Source organism: Ovis aries, chromosome 3 (assembly GCF_016772045.2).
Source record: "Ovis aries strain OAR_USU_Benz2616 breed Rambouillet chromosome 3, ARS-UI_Ramb_v3.0, whole genome shotgun sequence".
Classification (NCBI taxonomy): Eukaryota; Metazoa; Chordata; class Mammalia; order Artiodactyla; family Bovidae; genus Ovis; species Ovis aries.
The window spans coordinates 28,578,336-28,599,017 of NC_056056.1; the positions used below are offsets into that span (position 1 = coordinate 28,578,336).

At 39.6% G+C, this 20,682-nt stretch overlaps 1 protein-coding gene across 32 annotated transcripts in view; it reads right to left on the reverse strand.

The window, feature by feature from the left end:
* The window catches only part of LDAH (lipid droplet associated hydrolase), a 101,447-nt gene that overhangs the window by 44,090 nt on the left and 36,675 nt on the right, over positions 1-20,682 (reverse strand). Inside the window, exon 5 of one of the 32 annotated variants that reach the window (XM_042245839.1) lies at positions 16,371-16,429. The exons of the other annotated variants lie outside the window; for them this stretch is intronic. Coding sequence (XP_042101773.1) covers positions 16,391-16,429 — 39 coding nt within the window. The 3' untranslated portion in view covers positions 16,371-16,390. Of the gene's footprint in view, positions 1-16,370; positions 16,430-20,682 lie in introns of those variants that run through there. 32 annotated transcript variants of the gene reach the window in all.

Here is a 20,682-nt window from a genome sequence, read left to right on the forward strand (position 1 = left end):
TGAGATTTAGTTACAAAGTGATAAAGATGAATCCAAGCACAGTAACTTCAGAGCACATTGTTGTTATTGTTTAGTTGCTAAGTTGTGTCTGACTCTGTGAGATCCCATGCACTGTAAACTGCCAGGCTCCTCTTTCCATGGAATTTTCCAGGCAAGAATACTGGAGTGGGTTATCATTTCCTCCTCCAGGAGATCTTCTTGATCCTGGGATCGAAACTGCATCTCCTGCTTTGGTCCACTGAGCCACCTGGGAAGCCTATGCCATCCATTAATTACACCATATACTTGCAGACAAAAGAATTTCTTAATTATTACTGTTTCGTGACATCTCTTTGTGGTTGAAACAACTGCCACCATTATTGTTAGAAATAGGCCAATATTTACAAGTGTTCCAAATCATTCAACTTCAGAAAGAACCCTAAATCCTAAGAAGGAAGACCCTTCAAAGTCGATACTGAAAAAAATTACGCCACTGCAATGTTTTGCATACGACAGATGACATTCATGAGACTGACCACTTTTACCATTTTTTATTCATGTGAATTATATTCAGATCTTCTAGGACAGATTTTTCTACACTTTAATTACCCAAATATAAAAAAAAAAACAAAAAAGTAATTTCATGCTTTTAATCTACATTTCAGGGCTACAAATTACAAGGAACACTTGTATATCTGCGAGAAGGAAATGGCAAACCACTCCAGTATTCTTGCCTGGAGAATCCCATGGAGGGAGGAGCCTGGTAGGCTACAGTCCATGGGGTTGCAAAGAGTCAGACGTGACTGAGCAACTTCACTTTCACTTTCACACTTACACATTTGAAACATAGCTTCTCTTCCTACAACCCATGCTTTTCAAGCTTTTGTCATTTTATACACTTCAGATTTGTTTTACTTTGAATGTAAAACGTTCTTCTCAGCTTAAAATCTCTTGGAATCTACTTCCTTTTGAGTCTTTCAGATTCAAAATAACTAAAAACTCAAACAGAAGACTAACGATGCTCAACTGCTCTGGAGTCCAGCAATCTATCACAGAGGCCCTGTTATTCTGAACTGAACAGTGTTTTCCAGGTAGCCCCAGAATCCAGTGAATGGTGACAATAGCAAAGCCACCCTCACGTCTACAGCTCTGATATTCTCACAACACCACCGTGGCCTCTGGCAACATCAGCTTTCTCTTGGTTTATAACAGCAAAGCTACACAGGATCTGAAAGAATGGCTTTGCTGACCAAAAATCTTACTTGGCAATTCCTTAGGCTTGGAGTGGGAATACCCTATGCAGGTCAGGAAGTAAAATCCTGAATTACTTGACGATGGAGTTGGGGCTTTTCTAAGTTAGAAACTCCAGTCTTTAAAAGCTTGACCCACTGGAGATGGAGGGAGGAGTCATTCATTGGGTTTATTGATTGTTTTCTGGCGTGTTCACTTGTTCATTCATTAAAGACATATCAGCACCTATAATACACCAGATGCTGTGGTGAGAGCTGGAGGCAAAAGAGTGAACAAGACAAAGAGTCTCTACTTTTAGAGGACCTGAAGTCTAATGGGAGAGAGATTACGGCAAACACACACTAGGCAGGCTAGTGGAAATGAAAGTACGTGAGAAGCATAAAATGGGCACGAGAAACCTCTTCTTCATCATGGCTTAGGAGCCTTTGAAAAGGGCCATGGAAAGAGAAATTATCTGACAAACATTCAATGAATACCTGCATAAGCAAAGTGCTGATGACAAGAACTTGGGGTCAGCCAGGGAGATCAGTAAAAAAGATTCTTCCCCATTTAACTTTGATGAATGATGCTGTGAAACATGTACACTTCAGTTCCACACACTAAAATACCACTGTGTGCTTGTATGAAGACAAGGCAGTGGTATCCATCACAGGGTTTCAGACTAGGGAAGGCCCCATGGCAGGGCACAGGCTGGGGGCAGCGCAAAGCACCAGACAACAAGGGATTTCTGCCACAGAAGCTGTCTCCGAGCTTCTCAGAAGTCAAAAGAAAGGCATGGATCATGGCAAAGCACGTCCCACTTTATCTGGCGGCAGGCAGATCCAACAGTTGGGGAAGCTAAGACCCCATGAGACAGAGGTTAAAACTTGGGAAAACATGCTGTTAACTCGCAGCAAAAGGTTAGGCCCAAATAACTGAAGGAAGTCCATAAACCCCAATATCAGCTTTGATCATAAAATAAGTAAGAATCTGTCCTCCTTTCAATTCAGGAAAAAATAACAATGTATCAGAGATGTACCTATCTTATCTTTTCCCTCACAGGTCTCCGAAGGGGGTGCTCTGGCTCCCATTGTCACCCAGACACACCAGCTCCCTGAGCGGACCAGCCCTCCTCGTGTAGCCACAGTATTTCCTAGGGTTAGCCGCTCCCCACTCTGGCTCCTGAGTCTCACCTGGGCCTCACTGCACTTCTAAGGCCTCCGCTCCTGCAGAGCACAGAGAAAGGCCAAGTGCCTCTGGGAAGGCCTTACCGCCCCTACCAGCCTGCATTCCCAAGCCTTTACACATTCCTGCCAGCTCTTACTATGCTGCACCTGACATCCAAATATCACTAATTTATCAATTAAAAATACCCCATGGTATCTGAAAATACTGCATGATGAAAATAGGAATCATACTCTGTTACCAAGTTCAAATTTTAGTCACCAGCTTAAAAAACTAATCGCTCACTTCAAAGGGCCATAATATATCTAACTAACTCTCAGTTAGTTCAGAGAGATATATACATTATATCTATGTACACACATGCACACAGAGCACACATACACTGACTCTCCCCATTCCCCTCATGTGTGTGTGTGTGTGTGTGTGTGTGTGTGTGTGTGTGTGTGTGTAGGGGGCAAATAACAAAGAAAATGAGGTAAAATAATAACAGTAAGTCAGGATAAAGTGTATATAGCGTTCTATGTTCTATTCTTATTCTTGTAATTCTTCAGTAAGTTTGAAATGATTTCCACACAAGGTTATAAATAATGAAGCACAGTCCACCACTGCCCTCTATCCCCCAGCCGTGGCACTTCTAATTCCTTTATCTTGCTGCACTGTTTTTATCAAGGCCGTCTCTCTCACCTTTGAACATAATAATTTCTGTGTTCATTATCATCTCCCCCTGGCAGACTGTGACCTCTAAGAGGGCAGGGCTTCTTTCCTGGCTCATGGGAGCCTTAAGTCCCCACCAGGTACTCCGTGACAGTGCAAGGTCACAGCATGCTGAACAAATGGAAGGCTGAGGGGCCGCGCCCCCAGGTCCACTGCCTCATCCAATACCCCCAGCAACTCCCCTCCCCAGCCACAGTTCAGGGCTGCAGGTTCATTCTGTACACAAGTTGAAGGAGAGAGTAGGGAAAGGCAGGGGAAAGGGCCGTTCATGGACAGGAGGTCTGAGGGAAAGCCCAGCATGAACGCTGACACTTTCACCAGCCTCTCACATTGCCTCACTTCAGTGATGATGCTTTCGGGCAGGAGATTTGAAGACTTTAAGGGAGAAACTGAAGGGCTCTAGAGAAAGAACGCAGTGATAGTGACAATGGGAAATAACACCAAAAAAAAAAAAAAAGTCAGGACACCTATCCCATCACGCTGCTGTGAAGCTGCTTAGTTGACAAGGCCCATACCCATACAAACCTCCTAGGATTTCGGGTGCTTCATTCCCAAATGTGAACAGATAACAAAGGAATGTCAGACACTTGAGGAAGCTTCTATTATAGATCAACATAAGCAAAAAGTGATAAAGAAAATTCAGAATGAATAGAGACAATGCATGATACAGCAAAACCCCCCAAATTTGCTTTCCTCAGAGAGAGAAACACCCACAAAGTTAAAAAAGACTCCACAAAAAGGGAACAAGGAACAAGAAATTATCTGTATGAAGGCTGAAATCAAAAGTTTAATTAGATGGATTCCAAGATAAGGCTGGGAAATTATCCATTTCGCATCATACAGAACTTTAAAAGAGTGAAAGATGAACAATGGAAAATGAAATCCATCAGCAGAATCTTTTCTGAAAGTCTAACATGTAAACAATCAGAAAACAAGCAGGAAAAAAATAGGAGAAAAGTTTTCAGGATGTAAGGATGCCAGTTTCCAGATTAAAAAGGATAAACAGCCCAAGGAATGTCATCACAAAACATAATAATGTGGATAAAGTGAAGATTCCAAAACTGTCCAGAGAAAAAACAGGTCACACGAAGGACAAAGAACTCGAAATGGCATATTGCTCAAGGCAAAGCTTGGAGAATGGGAAGCTAGGCAGAAGCAGTAATGGCGGTGATGGGGTTGGGGGATGGCACACTAGCCTACTGCAGAGCCATCTGCCTGCCAAGAACAATTAGAAAAGCTAGAAAAAGTTGCTTAGTTTTTTTTTTTTTTTTTTTTTTTTTTAGTGTCTTTGGAAGTATCAAAGGCAGAAGAGACCTCAGTTCAGTTCAGTCGCTCAGTCGTGTCCGACTCTCTGTGACCCCATGAATCACAGACGCCAGGCCTCCCTGTTCATCACCATCTCCTGGAGTTCACTCAGACTCATGTCCATTGAGTCCGTGATGCCATCCAGCCATCTCATCCTCGGTCGTCCCCTTCTCCTCCTGCCCCCACTCCCTCCCAGCATCAGAGTCTTTTCCAATGAGTCAACTCTTCACATGAGGTGGCCAAAGTACTGGAGCTTCAGCTTTAGCATCATTCCTTCCAAAGAAATCCCAGGGTTGATCTCCTTCAGAATGGACTGGTTGGATCTCCTTGCAGCCCAAGGGACCCTCAAGAGTCTTCTCCAACACCACAGTTCAAAAGCATCAATTCTTCGGCACTCAGTCTTCTTCACAGTCCAACTCTCACATCCATACATGACCACAGGAAAAACCATAGCCTTGACTAGATGGACCTTAGTTGGCAAAGTAATGTCTCTGCTTTTGAATATACTATCTAGATTGGTCATAACTTTTCTTCCAAGGAGTAAGCGTCTTTTAATTTCATGGCTGCAGTCACCATCTGCAGTGATTTTGGAGCCCCAAAATATAAAGTCTGACACTGTTTCCCCATCTATTTCCCATGAAGTGATGGGACCGGATGCCATGATCTTCGTTTTCTGAATGTTGAGCTTTAAGCCAACTTTTTCACTCTCCTCTTTCACTTTCATCAAGAGGCTCTTTAGCTCCTCTTCACTTTCTGCCATAGGGTGGTGTCATCTGCATATCTGAGGTGATTGATATTTCTCCCGGCAATCTTGATTCCAGCTTGTGTTTCTTCCAGTCCAGCATTTCTCATGATGTATTCTGCATAGAAGTTAAATAAGCAGGGTGACAATATACAGCCTTGACGTACTCCTTTTCCTATTTGGAACCAGTCTGTTCCATGTCCAGTTCTAACTCTTGCTTCCTGACCTGCATACAGATTTCTCAAGAGGCAGGTTAGGTGTTCTGGTATTTCCATCTCTTTCAGAATTTTCCACAGTTTATTGTGATCCACACAGTCAAAGGCTTTGGCATAGTCAATAAAGCAGAAAGAGATGTTTTTCTGGAACTCTCTTGCTTTTTCCATGATCCAGCAGATGTTGGCAATTTGGTCTCTGGTTCCTCTGCCTTTTCTAAATCCAGCTTGAACATCAGTGAGTTCACGGTTCACGTATTGCTGAAGCCTGGCTTGGGAGAATTTTGAGCATTACTTTACTAGCATGTGAGATGAGTGCAATTGTTCGGTAGTTTAAGCATTCTTTGGCATTGCCTTTCTTTGGAATTGGAATGAAAACTGACCTTTTCCAGTCCTGTGGCCACTGCTGAGTTTTCCAAACTTGCTGGCATATTGAGTGCAGCACTTTCACAGCATCATCTTTCAGGATTTGAAACAGCTCCACTGGAATTCCATCACGTCCACTAGCTTTGTTCGTAGTGATGTTCCTAAGGCCCACTTGACTTCACTTTCCAAGATGTCTGGCTCTAGATTAGTGATCACATCATCATGATTATCTGGGTTGTGAAGATCTTTTTGTACAGTTCTTCCGTGTATTCTTGCCACCTCTTCTTAATATCTTCTGCTTCTGTTAGGTCCAGACCATTTCTGTCCTTTATAGAGCCCATCTTTGCATGACATGTTCCCTTGGAATCTCTATAATTTTCTTAAAGAGATCTCTAGTCTTTCCCATTCTGTTCTTTTCCTCTATTTCTTTGCATTGATCACTGAAGAAGGCTTTCTTATCGCTTCTTGCTATTCTTTGGAACTCTGCATTCAGATGCTTATATCTTTCTTTTTCTCCTTTGCTTTTCGCCTCTCTTCTTTTCACAGCTATTTGTAAGGCCTCCCCAGACAGTCATTTTGCTTTTTTGCATTTCTTTTCCATGGGGATGGTCTTGATCACTATCTCCTGTACAATGTCACGAACCTCATTCCATAGTTCATCAGGCACTCTATCTATCAGATCTAGGCCCTTAAATCTATTTCTCACTTCCACTGTATAATCATAAGGGATTTGATTTAGGTCATACCTGAATGGTCTAGCGGTTTTCCCTACTTTCTTCAATTTAAGTCTGAATTTGGTAATAAGGAGTTCATGATCTGAGCCACACTCAGCTCCTGGTCTTGTTTTTGTTGACTGTATAGAGCTTCTCCATCTTTGGCTGCTAAGAATATAATCAGTCTGGTTTCGGTGTTGACTATCTGGTGATGTCCATGTGTAGAGTCTTCTCTTGTGTTGTTGGAAGAGGGTGTTTGCTATGACCAGTGCATTTTCTTGGCAAAACTCTATTAGTCTTTGCCCTGCTTCATTCCGCATTCCAAGGCCAAATTTGCCTGTTACTCCAGGTGTTTCTTGACTTCCTACTTTTGCATTCCAGTCCCCTATAATGAAAAAGACATCTATTTTGGGTGTTAGTTCTAAAAGGTCTTGTAGGTCTTCATGAAACCATTCAACTTCAGCTTCTTCAGCGTTACTGGTTGGGACATAGACCTGGATAAGTGTGATATTGAATGGTTTGCCTTGGAGATGAACAGAGATCATTTTGTCATTTTTGAGATTGTATCCAAGTATTGCATTTCGGACTCTTTTGTTGACCATGATGGCTACTCCATTTCTTCTGAGGGATTCCTGCCCGCAGTAGTAGATATAATGGTCATCTGAGTTAAATTCACCCATTCCAGTCCATTTTAGTTCACTGATTCTTAGAATGTCGACGTTCACCCTTGCCATCTCTTGTTTGACCACTTCTAATCTGCCTTGATTCATATACCTGACATTCCAGGTTCCTATGCAATATTGCTCTTTACAGCATCGGATCTTGCTTCTATCACCAGTCACATGCATAACTGGGTATTGTTTTTGCTTTGGCTCCATCCCTTCATTCTTTCTGGAGTTATTTCTCCACTGATCCAGTAGCATATTGGGCACCTAATGACCTGAGGAGTTCCTCTTTTGGTATCCTAATGCTAGAGACAAAGGAAACTCTGAGAACTCTGAAACAAAGCTGAAACAGTTCTTTTTAGTCATTTACCAATTTGCAGGCAATGGCTATATGGCCAAGAAATTGAAGAGTTTCTGGAAATCTTCTGTGGCTTTAAAGGTGCCCGTTAAAGAGAAAGCATGCTGGGCTCTCAGTGGGAACTACTAATTGGCTACCCCTTACAAGCAGTGCTGTACCAGCCCTCACAAAGATAGCCCTGATTCAGCTCCATTCCTGATCGTATTAAAGTGATTGATCCTCATTATAACTGCTGTGCTAAGTCACTTCAGTCTCTTTGTGACTCTGTGGGCCACAGCCTGCCAGGCTCCTCTATTTATGGGATTCTCCAGGCAAGTACACTGGAGTGGGGTGCCATGCCCTCCTACAGGGGATCTTCCTGAGTCAGGGATCGAACCCACAACTCTTAAGTCTCCTGCATTGGCAGGCGGGTTCTTTACCTCTAGCGCCACCTGGGAAGCCTGACTATAACTGCTAGTCAAAAGCAAAAGTAAATCTCTCTAGAGGAAGACAGAAGCCTCATATTGCCTTAATAATTTTTCATATATCAATATAATTAGGTATTCAACTGAAGAAAGCAGTGATGGTTTATTTCAGTGTCAACTTGTCTGGGTTATGGGGTTAGCAGATATTTGGTCAAACATTATTCTGGGTGTGTCTAGGAGGGTGTTTTGGATGAGATTAACATTTGTGTCAGTAAGATCTAGTAAAGCAGACTGTCCTCCCCAATGTTAGTGGGCCTTACCCCATCAGTTGAAGGTCTGAGGAAAACAGAGGTTGAGTAAGAGAGAATTCCTTTGGCTTGCTGACTGTCTTTGAGGTGGGACACTGGTTTTTCCCCTGTCTTTGGACTCCAACTGAAATACTGGCTCTTCCTGGGTCTTGGACTCAAAACTTACACCACCAGTTCTCCTGGGTCTCTAGTTTACTGACTCCAGTTTTTAGGACTTGTCAGCCTCCATAACTGTTAGCCAATTCCTTATAGTTAGTCACTTTCTATTGGTTCTGTTCCTCTGGAGAACCCTAACATACAAACATACTGAGGAACAAGACAATGTAACTGAGAACAAAGAAGGAGAAAGCAGAGAAGAAATGTATAAGACACTTAGACAGTGAAATTATTAGATACAGTTTTCATTTATTTTTATTTCAAATATGTCATCTCTGAATTTTTACTTTTTAAGAATAAAAATGTACTTTAAAACACTGTTGACAATCCAAAGGAGAAAGTCAGACATGAACTTCAAAATAACCGTGATTAACATGATCACAAAATTAAGTGACAAGATATAGCATTTTAGGAAATGGTAACTATGAAAACAATAAAATAGAAATTCTATAAGCAAAAAATAGAATGAATGAAACTGAGAATTCAACAGATGGATTTAAAAGAAGTATATTTATAGCTGAAGAGAGGGTTACTGAACTAGAAAATAGGGAAGAACAGCCAGATTGAAGCAGCGAGAGAAAAAAAGTTACTATGTGAAAGTTATACCTCAATTTAAAAAATAAGCTCAAAAATCTAATATGGAGAACATATAAATATGTAATACCTATAATGCAAGTTGGAATACACAAGAATTTTGAGAAAAAGGGTTATAAAGGAAGAACAGTAAAAATGACTGGGAAGAATCACGGAAGAGTTCATAAAGAAGTTTGCATTGAGATGACTTGAAATGGTGGACAGAAGCCATCTGTTAGGTGTGGTAGGAAAAAGGAAGTGGACATATGAATTATTAATACGAGGTAATAATGGTAATAATAGGAGGGAGTACTAGGTGTGTACAGGGCAGGCGTAGGGACTATGACCAAAGGGGACAAATTGAGGCCACCTCCCTCAGAGGACCTTGAGAATTCCCCTGGCACCCTGATCATCAGAATCAGCCCCAAGATTTTATGAAATCACTTCTGAATCCATGTCAATCAGCATTCATACGACATGACTGCCCTCTGCAGTAGGCACAAGAAGCTCCTCAGCACTTTTCTGAGGGTAGCAAGTTATGAAAGAGGAAAAGCTTGACTCTCTAACACTCAGCTTGACTTACACAGAAGCGCCCACAACTATGCAGGTGAGGAGATACAATTATTGGTTGCAGTGGAGTTTCTGGACTGTCTACAGACTTCATTCGCGTGTTGTTTCCTCTGGTCTCTTATGACTGACAATGGGAAATTATTTACTGTCTGGTTTCTGAGGAACGGGTTGTCAGAAACAGTGCTGGCCTTCAGTCTTTATCCATTTGTCAGTATATCTCCCCGATACCTGATAAAATCTAGCTTCTTCCCAACCAAACACAATTGGTCTGAATTGGCTCAGATCGTCAGATCTCAAAGCAACCACATTTCGTTCTTGTGAAGCATCTTTCATTTAGTGCCTGCTAGGCTTTTTCCACTTCAGGGAATTTTTTGAGGCCTACATTGCATATTGTTCACAGATTTTCCATAATAGCAAGAAGGGAGGGTAGACCAGCCTCATGCACACAGGGAAACCATATTAAAGAGTCTTTTCCTTTCTTAACCTTTACATTCATAGTTCTCATCTCCACAAACTGACAGACTTGCAAAGAATCTTCTGGCTGGAATAAACAATAGCCACAAAAAACCAATTTCACAGAATTTTGCTCATCTGTTTCCACTTTCTGCTATGTTATCTCTTCACTGACTGCTATGCTCCATCCACTGGGGCTCAGAATCTGTTCTTCTGTGAACATCCAGTTCATTGGCATAATAAGGTCTGAACGTAGCAAGGCACAAGCTATGCTTTTCAGACCTGTATCCAACCAACTGCCAAGTTATTCACAAAGACAACAGCTTTGACTTAGCATGTGCCACTTGCTCGCTCACACCCCAGGGCCTCTTAAAGTCCTAGCCATTATGAAACTTGCAGTCTGATGAGATTTGAAATAGGTCCGCTTCACCCTAGCAGCAGGATTGAACAATGATGCTGATCCCAACCTGTGATTTTGTTATCACATTCAAAAATTAATAACAATCATGAGGCAAGCTAACAAGATATACACCGATCCACAACCCAAATTATCTTGTGAAGGGGGAGAAGGCAGGGTTTATTAACAACAACAACAAAAAATGTTGCAAGGAATGGAAAAAGCCTAACTAATTGAGTGGAGTTCAGTTCAGCTCAGTTCAGTCGCTCAGTCGTGTCTGACTCTTTACGACTCCAAGGACTGCAGCACGCCAGGCTTCCCTGTCCATCACCAACTCCTAGAGCTTTCTCAAACTGAATGGAGTAGGATGAGTTAAAAAGCTAGGATGGCTGCTATTGAGAATGCTGCTACTGACTGTGAGCTGCTATTGGTTTCAGGGGTGGGTTTTCCTGCAGAGAAAACATGAAGTTGATGCTACCCTTTTTTCCCCCCTGTGATTGTTATCTCTTGCTGTGGAACAAGTTACCAAAAACTTTACCTCTCTGAACCAACTTTCTGTTATGAAGTCATAAAATCAAACTGCTTTTTTAAAAAGGAAAGAAAACATATAACCATTAAATTATTACAAAAATATGTGCCATTAAAAGAAAATTTTAAGGGTGAAAATCACTCCAAAACACAACATTCAAACACAACCTCTGTATTCATTTTATTTTCAAGTTTTTAAATGCATGCTATCTCTTGATATATAGTTGTGCTCTATATTCTCTTTATTATTATTATAGCATCCTTAATATTCTACAATTATTTTTCATGTCTTGGAATGTCTTTTGAAAATATACTTTTAATAATTGCACATTCCATATTCAAACTTTCCCTCATAGTTGGACATTAGGATGTTTACAATTTTTGATGCAATAAATAGTATTTGTACATAAATGTGTTCTTTACTTTTGAGATTAGTTTCTTAATACACATTCCAAAGGAAGAATTAGTAGGCTCAAAGGCTATGAACACTTTTCATAGGAATTATTTTTTTCTGGTAACACATGATCATTGTAAAAAGTAGAAACAATATAGTCTCCACTTCCTATACACCCTTACTTCTACCTCCCCCAGAGACAACCACTGTAAGCCACATGGTATTTACCTGTTCAGACTTTCTAAAAATGCATACAGAGGTAGACACACACAACACTGAACTTTTTCTTTAAAATACTGAAATAGCAGCAACTCATTTTGATAACGGTTGAGGTACATTCATCAAACATCGAGTACTACCATAGTCAACAGGGTCACTATTAACTAGTACCGTACACTAGTTTATTAAGCACTGTGTCATACACTGTGCTACGTACACCTTTCTGGATAGACTTTATTCTAACTCTCCCTCAGTGAATTATCTGTACATGTCCTTTGTACCTTTATCTGAGAAGCTGCTATTCTTTTTCCTGATGTCCACAAATTCTTTTTTAATAATAAGACTAGTTAGTGGCTGAGAACATAGACTCTGGAGTTAAACAAATATGGGTTCAAATTCTAGCACATCCCCAATAAGCTGTCTAACCTTGAACAATTTACTTCTGTCCTTCTAAGTCTCAGTTTCCTCATGTGTAAAATGGGAAAAGAACAGCCTCCTTCAAGAGTTGTTGAAAGAATTAAGTAAGGTCCTTAAATTATAATTATAGTAATACGATAAATAATTATAGTAAAATGGCTAATAATAATTTAATCTTTAATTATACTAAATATCTACAAGGGAATTAGATATCTTAAATACATCCTAATAAATGACAGTACACTTTAAAAAAAAAACTTTTTTGTTACCTTCCTGAAATTTAAAAATGTATTAACTTTTATGATTGGAAAGAAAAGTCTTTAATTTAAAGAAAGGACTCACAAACCAACCGTAAAACAACATTCTAGGGACTAAGAAAATCTGAATATGAACTATATTAGATAATACCATTAATTTTGTTAGGTGTGATGACATGGTAGTTATATAAGAAAAAAATCCTTCTTAAAAGATGCACAGTGAAGTTTTTAAGGGTGAGATATGAGGGCTTTAATTTATCTGAAAATATCTGAAGAAAAAAATAGGTAAAGAGAAAATATTAGTAGCTATGTTACTTCAGATAATGGCTATCTGAATATTTATTATACATTTTTTTCATTTGAAATTTTTCATAATAAAACTTTTAATGATCAATTTTAAAAGACGTCTCTTTTTCCTTTCCATTAATATTAGTTTAGGTGATAATATTCACAATTCTACCAAAATGGACTGCAACTGAATAATATACCTTAAACTGCTTAAACACCCTTCCCAGGTTATGCCTAAGTTTCACCCGTACAAGCTGGGGCACCAGTGATTAGATAAAGGTCCTCTTCTGTCACTAGGAGAATATTCTCAAAACTTGTTACAATGCCACATATATAATTACTTCATTGCCTAAACATATAAAAATATAGACAGTGGAGTTTGCTGGAATGCAGAAAGTCTCTGCGAAGCATATGACTGGGAACTTACACACAAAAAAGCAGGGCTTAAATCAGCATCCACTGACAGACCTCTGCCACCTTGCTGCTTAAATCCTGGAACTTAACACTTCAAAGAAATGAGAATGAAATATAGTCCCATCCCAGGCCTGAATCATTGAAATGAGAAAATCTGTCTTGGTAATGCTGTTTAACTGTATCAACACCTTTACTCAAGGGGACTAGCTGTACCTGCAGATAAGATCCTAGATGCAAAGAACTAGAACACATGAAATACAGACAAGAAGATGTTTATTTTAGATAACTTGATTAACATTCCTCTCGCTTCCAAGGAATGATATGAGAAGACAGAGATGACACGCCACGAAAAGACCAAGGACAGATTTAATTGTCCATAACATCTTGAACATTCTACATTCCAACCTTTTGGAGAAAGTTCTAGTTCTCAAACTAGAGCATGCAGCAGAATCACCTGCATGTGTGTGTGCTTAGTCGTGTCCAACTGTTTGTGACCCAAGGACTGTAGCCCACCAGGTTCCTCTGTCCATGGGATTGTCCAGGCAAGAATACTGGAGTGGTAGCCATTTCCTTCTCCACGGGATCTTCCTGACCCAAGGACTGAAGCCAGGTCTCCTGCATTGCAGGCAGATTCTTTACCATCTGAGCTACCAGGGAAACCCCAGAATCATCTATAGTACTTGTTAAAAACACCGATTGGTGGGTCCCAGGCCTAGAGTTTAAGATTCTTAGGTGCTGCCGAATAATTTGCATTTCTCTCTGATCCCTGATGATGCTGATACTGCTTTGAGAACTACTGACTCAGATGGATGAATCTAAAGCCTTATGTCATCAAATATATTCTACTCACAACTACTCCTGGACCAAGAAGAGTGCTTAGTTGCTCAGGAGCATCAGACTCTTTGCAACTCTATGGACTGTAGCAGCCAGGCTCCCCTCTCCATGGAATTTTCCAGGTAAGAATACTGTAGTGGGTTGCCATTTCCTCCTCCAGAGGATCTTCCCAACCCAGAGATCAAAACTGTATCTCCTGACTCTCCTGCATTGGCAGGCCAATTCTTTACCACTGAGCCACCTGGGAAGCCCCAGGAAGAGGTGGTGATAAAATGTGTTTAAGCAGGAAATGTAAGGCTTTCTCTGGCTCGTAGCCACTTCACTTCATCTGCCCTATCTGTAGTAAGATAGTAAACATATCTCACTAACTCCTAATATATACCGAACTTTTAAGAGGATGAGGAGGATTTTCCGTATCTGATAGTCTATCATGAACCACAAATACTAAAATGGCTCAATTTTTAAATCTGAAAAGTGTTCAGAAATTCTCAGATGAAATGCATTAGATAAAGTACTAAGTATTAACATGCATGAAGAATGTCCTATTATAAACTCCTGTTTTCACTTTCTTGCAGCTTTCCAAAAAATTAGCCCTTTGTGGTGAAATTTTCCATGCTTGGTTTCAGCCCAAAGGTGATTTTTTTTTTTTTGCAAAGTTTGAGAAAAATATATTAAATAGTTTTTGAGTTATGAAAAGATGAAAAAAGCCCACACAATTTTTCCACTTTGAAAGCAATTTCAGGATTTTTTTTTCATATGTAGATAACTGAAAAAATGGCTGAAGCTGAAACTTTCCATGTGTCTAGTTTTCAACAAGGCAGTCTGTGGGTAATTCAGAAAAGACAACGTGTGTGTGTGCACACATAAACAGACAACAAATATGTATTTAAAATATATTTACATGATTAGAAAAATAGCATTTCATTATAGTCTGCACAAACTTTCCCTAGAATAGGGGATTTATGAGAGTCTTTCACAAGCCAGAGTGGTTGTTGATTGCCTGACCCCTGTGGCTTTCTTGCACCGGGGTTCACTAATGGGTCATGTAGACACAACTGTAGAACTACTGTGCACTGTGTTTGCAGAATCTTCCAATTCCCTTCACATTCTATCCTTCCTTTTGCCCCAGCTCAATTCTAGGTTTCTGCTTCACTGTCTTTGGAGTTTAATTTCTGCCCTTGCCTGTGCCTCAGTACCAACTCCCTTGATCTTCCATGATCCAGACATTCAGCCATGTTCTTGCTTCTCCCAGTTCTCTCTTACTTCCCTCAAAAGCATCCACCCACTTCCCACTAAAACTCTCCTTGTGTATTTGAAGAACTCAAGTCTTAAATAATTAACAGTTGGAACCTTAAGTTTAGGTCAAATAGGTTTTGATGGTTTGTAAAAGCAACATGCTCTAATTATTTATAATCATAACTTTCCTAACTAACTCACGTGAAGGCCAACGGTAGGAAAGCTAGAGAACAGACTATAAAGTCCTAGTTTTGCCATTTACTAGCTAACTAACATATAGATAAGATATAACTCCTTGGAACTTTGTTCTCCTTACCTGTAAAATGGGAAAAGATTAGGTGTTAATAACTTTGCTACACGTGAACATGTTTTGTAAATTTCAAATGAATGTTGGATAAACTGTATTAGTAATGATAATAACTTCAATTTTTAACTGTTTCAAGTTTCTGGGCTCATATGAAGAACCAAGCACAAGGCACAAAAACCCTTTTGCAAGGACATGAAGATTGAGAAAAATCCAAGTATTCAAGTGTGTAGGCTTAAAGGACAAAGAGGAAGAAATCTGTTCCAATAAACATTTCTATTTCATTTTCAGCGTCTCTCTCTCTGCAAGGGCTATTCCCACCAGCAGAAGCTAAATTCTCTACCACTTACAGGGAAAAGATATTTCCTAGACCAACTTGTTCCTTAAGTTATCATCTTATCTTCTCCACTTCACTGGCCAATTCCTGGAGCACCTAACTTTCTTCAACCTCCTTCTCCTATTATTTCACTAAAAATGTTCTCTTCTAGGTTATCAATGACCTTCTGATTACCAATACCAGAAGCTTTAAATTTTCCTTCTCTTCAACTGTAGTTACACTCAACTTCTTTACCTTATCCCAGTTATCTGCTCCTACCTAACACACCATCCTCAAATGTATTGTTTCTGATTCTGTGGGTCAGGAATTCAAACAGTCCTCAGCTAGACTTTGGCTCCACATGGCACAGAATTGGGTCACTTACTTGGCTGCTTCCCATAGCAGATGGAAAGTTTAAGAAGGTTTCACTCACTTCTGGGGCCTCACCAGAACGTCATCTCCTCTGTATCCTATTGGTGCCAGATCAAATGACTCACCTCCTGAGAAAGGAATGGCAAAGAACCTGTGATTGGGTCTTGCCTCTGTTGTGCCTGGGTGCTGCACAGGGTTAAACTCTAATTGGCCATTTGCCAAGTTCAAGCTACCAGACAGTAACCTACCTCCCAAGTGAAGGGTTCTGGGAATGGTTACATATGAAATGCTGTGCATCTTTCTGTCTCAAAGATAGCAGCTGCCTCAGGTCCCCAAATTCAGGAGAGAGACTGCAGACAAGGTCGCATCAAGATGAAGCCGGGCAAAACAGAAAGCTGTGTGATCTGTGCCATGGGGTTCTCAATGTCGATGAGCCTTATCTAATCACCTGCAGCCCCCATCTCCACTTCTGTGGCATACCCTAGTCGAGGTTAATGACCTTCAAGTTCCTTACCTCGACCTACAATAAGATATACATTCTATATTGTAACCTAGGATTTCAACACATACTCATAAAAACACATACTCAGAAAACATTCCACAATACATACCTTTATAACAATAAAATTAATATTTTCCATTCTATTTTATTTTGCTTTATTTTACTTTTATTATTTTTAAATGCTGTTTTATTGTTTACAAACATATGTTTCCCTCTCAGAAGAGGACTGTACTCCATGGCCTCCCTGCTGGTAGACTTGTTCATGTGAGTTTCTCTGTCCAGTGTAGTATGAGGAGTGACAAATGTCACTTCCAAGCAGAGGTTTTAAAATGCAAAGTGTGGCTCACTATTTCCTCTTTATTCTCTGCCATGAAAAGCTATTTCATCAACCTGGGCTCTGGAATAAGAGTGCATGGAGAGAATTACACGAGGGCAGCCTATCCTCAAAGAGTGATAAACAAATCTTTATTGTTAAAAGCCACTGACACTGTGTTACCAAGGCATAGTATACCATATCTTGACTAATCCACAGGCTCCAACCCACTGAAGTGAATTCAAGACCCACTAATGGATTGCAGCCAATTGTCTGGAAAATTATTATAAATTTTGCCTTTTTCTCTGCTTCCTCCTCTCCATCCTCCTTTCCATCAAATGAAGTCACTTTCCTAATATACATCTATGATCTGTTTCTTTTCTCTCTTTAACAATGTCCCTGGGTGAATCCTGTCTATTGTCTTCATTATTTCTCATCTGAACTAGCCAACTTGCCTATTCACTTGGTTGTTTACTTTTGATACTATACTCTCTCTCCATTTCATTTCCTTTTCACTGAGAAGCTAATTTACCCAATGCATGACTATTATTATCACAGGTCCTTCAGTGGCTCCATGCTGTCCAGAAAAGAGAGTCTAAACTCTCTTGCACCTGCACTCTATCAGCCTAGGTTCTCCTGCCCCCCTGCTCCCTTTATGCACACTGTGCTGCTTCCCTTACAGTGCCCAGGGATAAAAACCGTCTCTCTCTCTCTCTCTCTTTTTTTTCCATACATTTCCTACTGTTTAGAATAGACTGCAACTTCCACCTTGCCAAAAAAATCCCTATCAAATTCTATTTCTAACTACTGACTCATCCTTCCTTTGCTCAAACACCTGCTCTTCAATGATGCTTTTGTCTGATCGTCTCAGTTAGAAGTCACCTCTCTTTTCAAAACACTCAGAGCCTCATGAGACTTCATTTTGCCTTCTGCTTCTTATCAATTAATCTAGGGACAGGACTCTTGACAACAGTTACTTTGAGAAATGAATTATCTCCTACCCTTCCCCCACCTCTGGATTATCTTGACTGAACACAACTTAGTGTAATCATATAAATATTTCTCATGAGCATGTCTAACTCTGCAGACAAGTAGGTTCACCAGAATAGTGTAAGTATACCACAAGCCCAATGACCTCATTTCTTTCAGAGTATTTGAATTTATTTTTTTCCTAACGTAGATGAGATGTACTTCTGATTCAACACACAGATGAGATGATCCAACACGTTCTTTTAACTCTTTCGGTAAAGTTTTTCAAGCTTCTCAGTTGTACTTGTGGTGTGTTTTGAGTATCTCGCTAAAATACTAAAATTTTGATTATCTACATACATCATGGGGATGCTCATAATAAACCAAAGAAAGTAAGCTATTATTTCTCTAAGAAATGTCAAAATCCATGTACTTAATTTTGCCAGTTTTACTCTTATATCTTCATTTAAGATGTGTCCATTTTTTACTTGAAAAGAAATTCTATGATTATCTGTTTTCTCTATTTGCAGCAAATCAGTAGCAGCAAAGTATAAGTAGGGAGGAGAAATGGTACCTAACACTGACAGAGGAGATGGAATAACTATAAAATAAACAGACATGAGAATTCTTTTTTAAGAAAGCACTGTCATCTAAGAAATTTCAGGACATGGGCAAAATCCCTTTAACTGTATTTTACTGTATAATAGTATCAAAATGACATCCTTGAATCATTAGGGAAAAGTTCTTCTATAATCAACATACATTGTTGAAGAATGCAGATAAGTTAAAAATATGTTTTAGACAAGTTTTTACCCAAATGGATATAATGGTCTAGGGCTTTAAAGAGTAAGTTTAAGTAATCTGGAAATTTCATTTAGAGAGAAGGTATTTTTGCCAACCAGATAGACAAAGAAAGCTCTATGGTATTGTGCATTTTCCCCAAGGAAGGCCAAATAATATAAAAAATTAAATTTTGAAGGATCTGGTACCCTTGGAAAGGGAGGAAGTGTTATCATTAAATGCCATATAAATTGTTAGAGGAAAACAAAAGCTAAATTACTTGAATTTCACTTTATGACTTAGTGCCCAGTTAAGAATCGGGGGCTTTCAACTCTCAACCTTGAACTTTATGCAATTTTTTGGAAGAATCAGATGGCACATTTTGAACATACAGAAGACTGATTTAAAGGAAAGTTCTAGATAGTGAGATGATTACATTTTTATCCCCATGTCACCCCTTCTGCCCCACATTGATAGAGCAGTATTCATGTGCTTCAGATGGTAAAGAATCTGCCTGCAATGCAGGAGACCGGGGTTCGATCCCTGGGGTTGAGATCCCCTAGAGGAAAGTATGGCACTCCACTCCAGGATTCTTGCCTGGAGAATGTAATGGACAGAGAAGCCTGGTGAGCTATAATCCATGGGGTTACAGAGAGTCAGACAGGACTGAGCAAATAATACTTTGGGGTCTAATCTACTACTCCATGAGCTACAATGAAATGAGTTGCATATAGCTGGTTGTGTACACTCCAGGAACATTCCATACTATCTGGAGGCTCTGCCACCATCCAGAGATTTAGAGAACCATCAGATATATTCTTTAGATTTTCTTTATACCCACAGCTGGGCTTCCCTGGTGGCTGAGTAGTAAGAATCTGCCTGCTAATGCAAGAGACATGGGTTTAATCCTTGGATCAGGAAGATCCTCTGGAGAAGGAAATGGTAACCCATTCTAGTATTCTTGCCTGGGAAATCCCACGGACAGAGGAGCCTGGCGGCCTACAGTCCGTGGGGTCACAAAAGAGTTGGACATGACTTAGTGACTAAACAACAACAACATATCTACAGTTATTGTAATCATATCTTACCCCTAGATTAAGACAGAGCCAAGGCTGAAACCTGGCAAGGCATTTTTCTCTCCATTTTTACCTATAAAATTAAAGATGGGACTTGACTGTCTCTAAAGATCCTACTAATTCATTGGGAAAGACTTTGATGCTGGGAGGGATTGGGGGCCAGGAGAAGAAGGGGACAACAGAGGATGAAATGGCTGGATGGCATCACTGACTCTATGGACATGAATCTGAGTGAACTCCGGGAGTTGGTGATGGACAGGGAGGCCTGACGTGCTGCGATTCATGGGGTCGCAAAGAGTCGGACATGACTGAGCAACTGAACTGAACTGAATGGAATCTGAAATTGTGTTTATTTTGAATCATGACAGTGCTATTGAACAATCTTCCAACTATCTATTTTCTCAAGTTTCTTTTAAAAATTCTTTATTCTGGACATTCATGTCAAAATATATGAAGACTTATATAATTCTTAAATTATAATTTCTATATATAGAAATTATATATAGATATAATTCTACCAAATTTGCTTAAAGAAACAAAATTTTTAATATGAGATTTTTAAGAGTGGGTCAATTATTTCCTTCAGTATATTAAAAAATAGGTCAGATATTATGTGTAAAATATATAGTAAGTCTCTTAAAATCATTTTATGACCATAGTTTCCTATCATTAGTTACAAAAATATTATAAAGAACTGAACCAAAATAAAACCAAATAAACCAGCTACTAAGCTACACATATGTCCTCAAAAATCTTATGGGAGTCAAATATTCCAGTAAAAATAACATAAGAGATGGAAACACAAGTTTCTTATTATCACACTTCATATGTTGTAAAACATAACAGCTAACTTATTTTTGGCAAAATGATTAGGGATTGCAACACTCTGGCTAATACAAACTTATTTGATTGTCAAATACATCTTAAATGGAGCGTATCATGCTAACTTCAGGCATGCAGGCACTGTGCCGTCTGAGATTAGGCCAGAGACACTGAAATTTCAACACTTCAGTAGGGATCACACCACCATTATTAGCTGGGCCAGGTGTTTAAAGAGGGGTGTGTATTGGGGGGAGGACTTCAACAGTGCAGTTAATTGAAACCAGATAAAGCTTTTGAATAATAATAAAAAA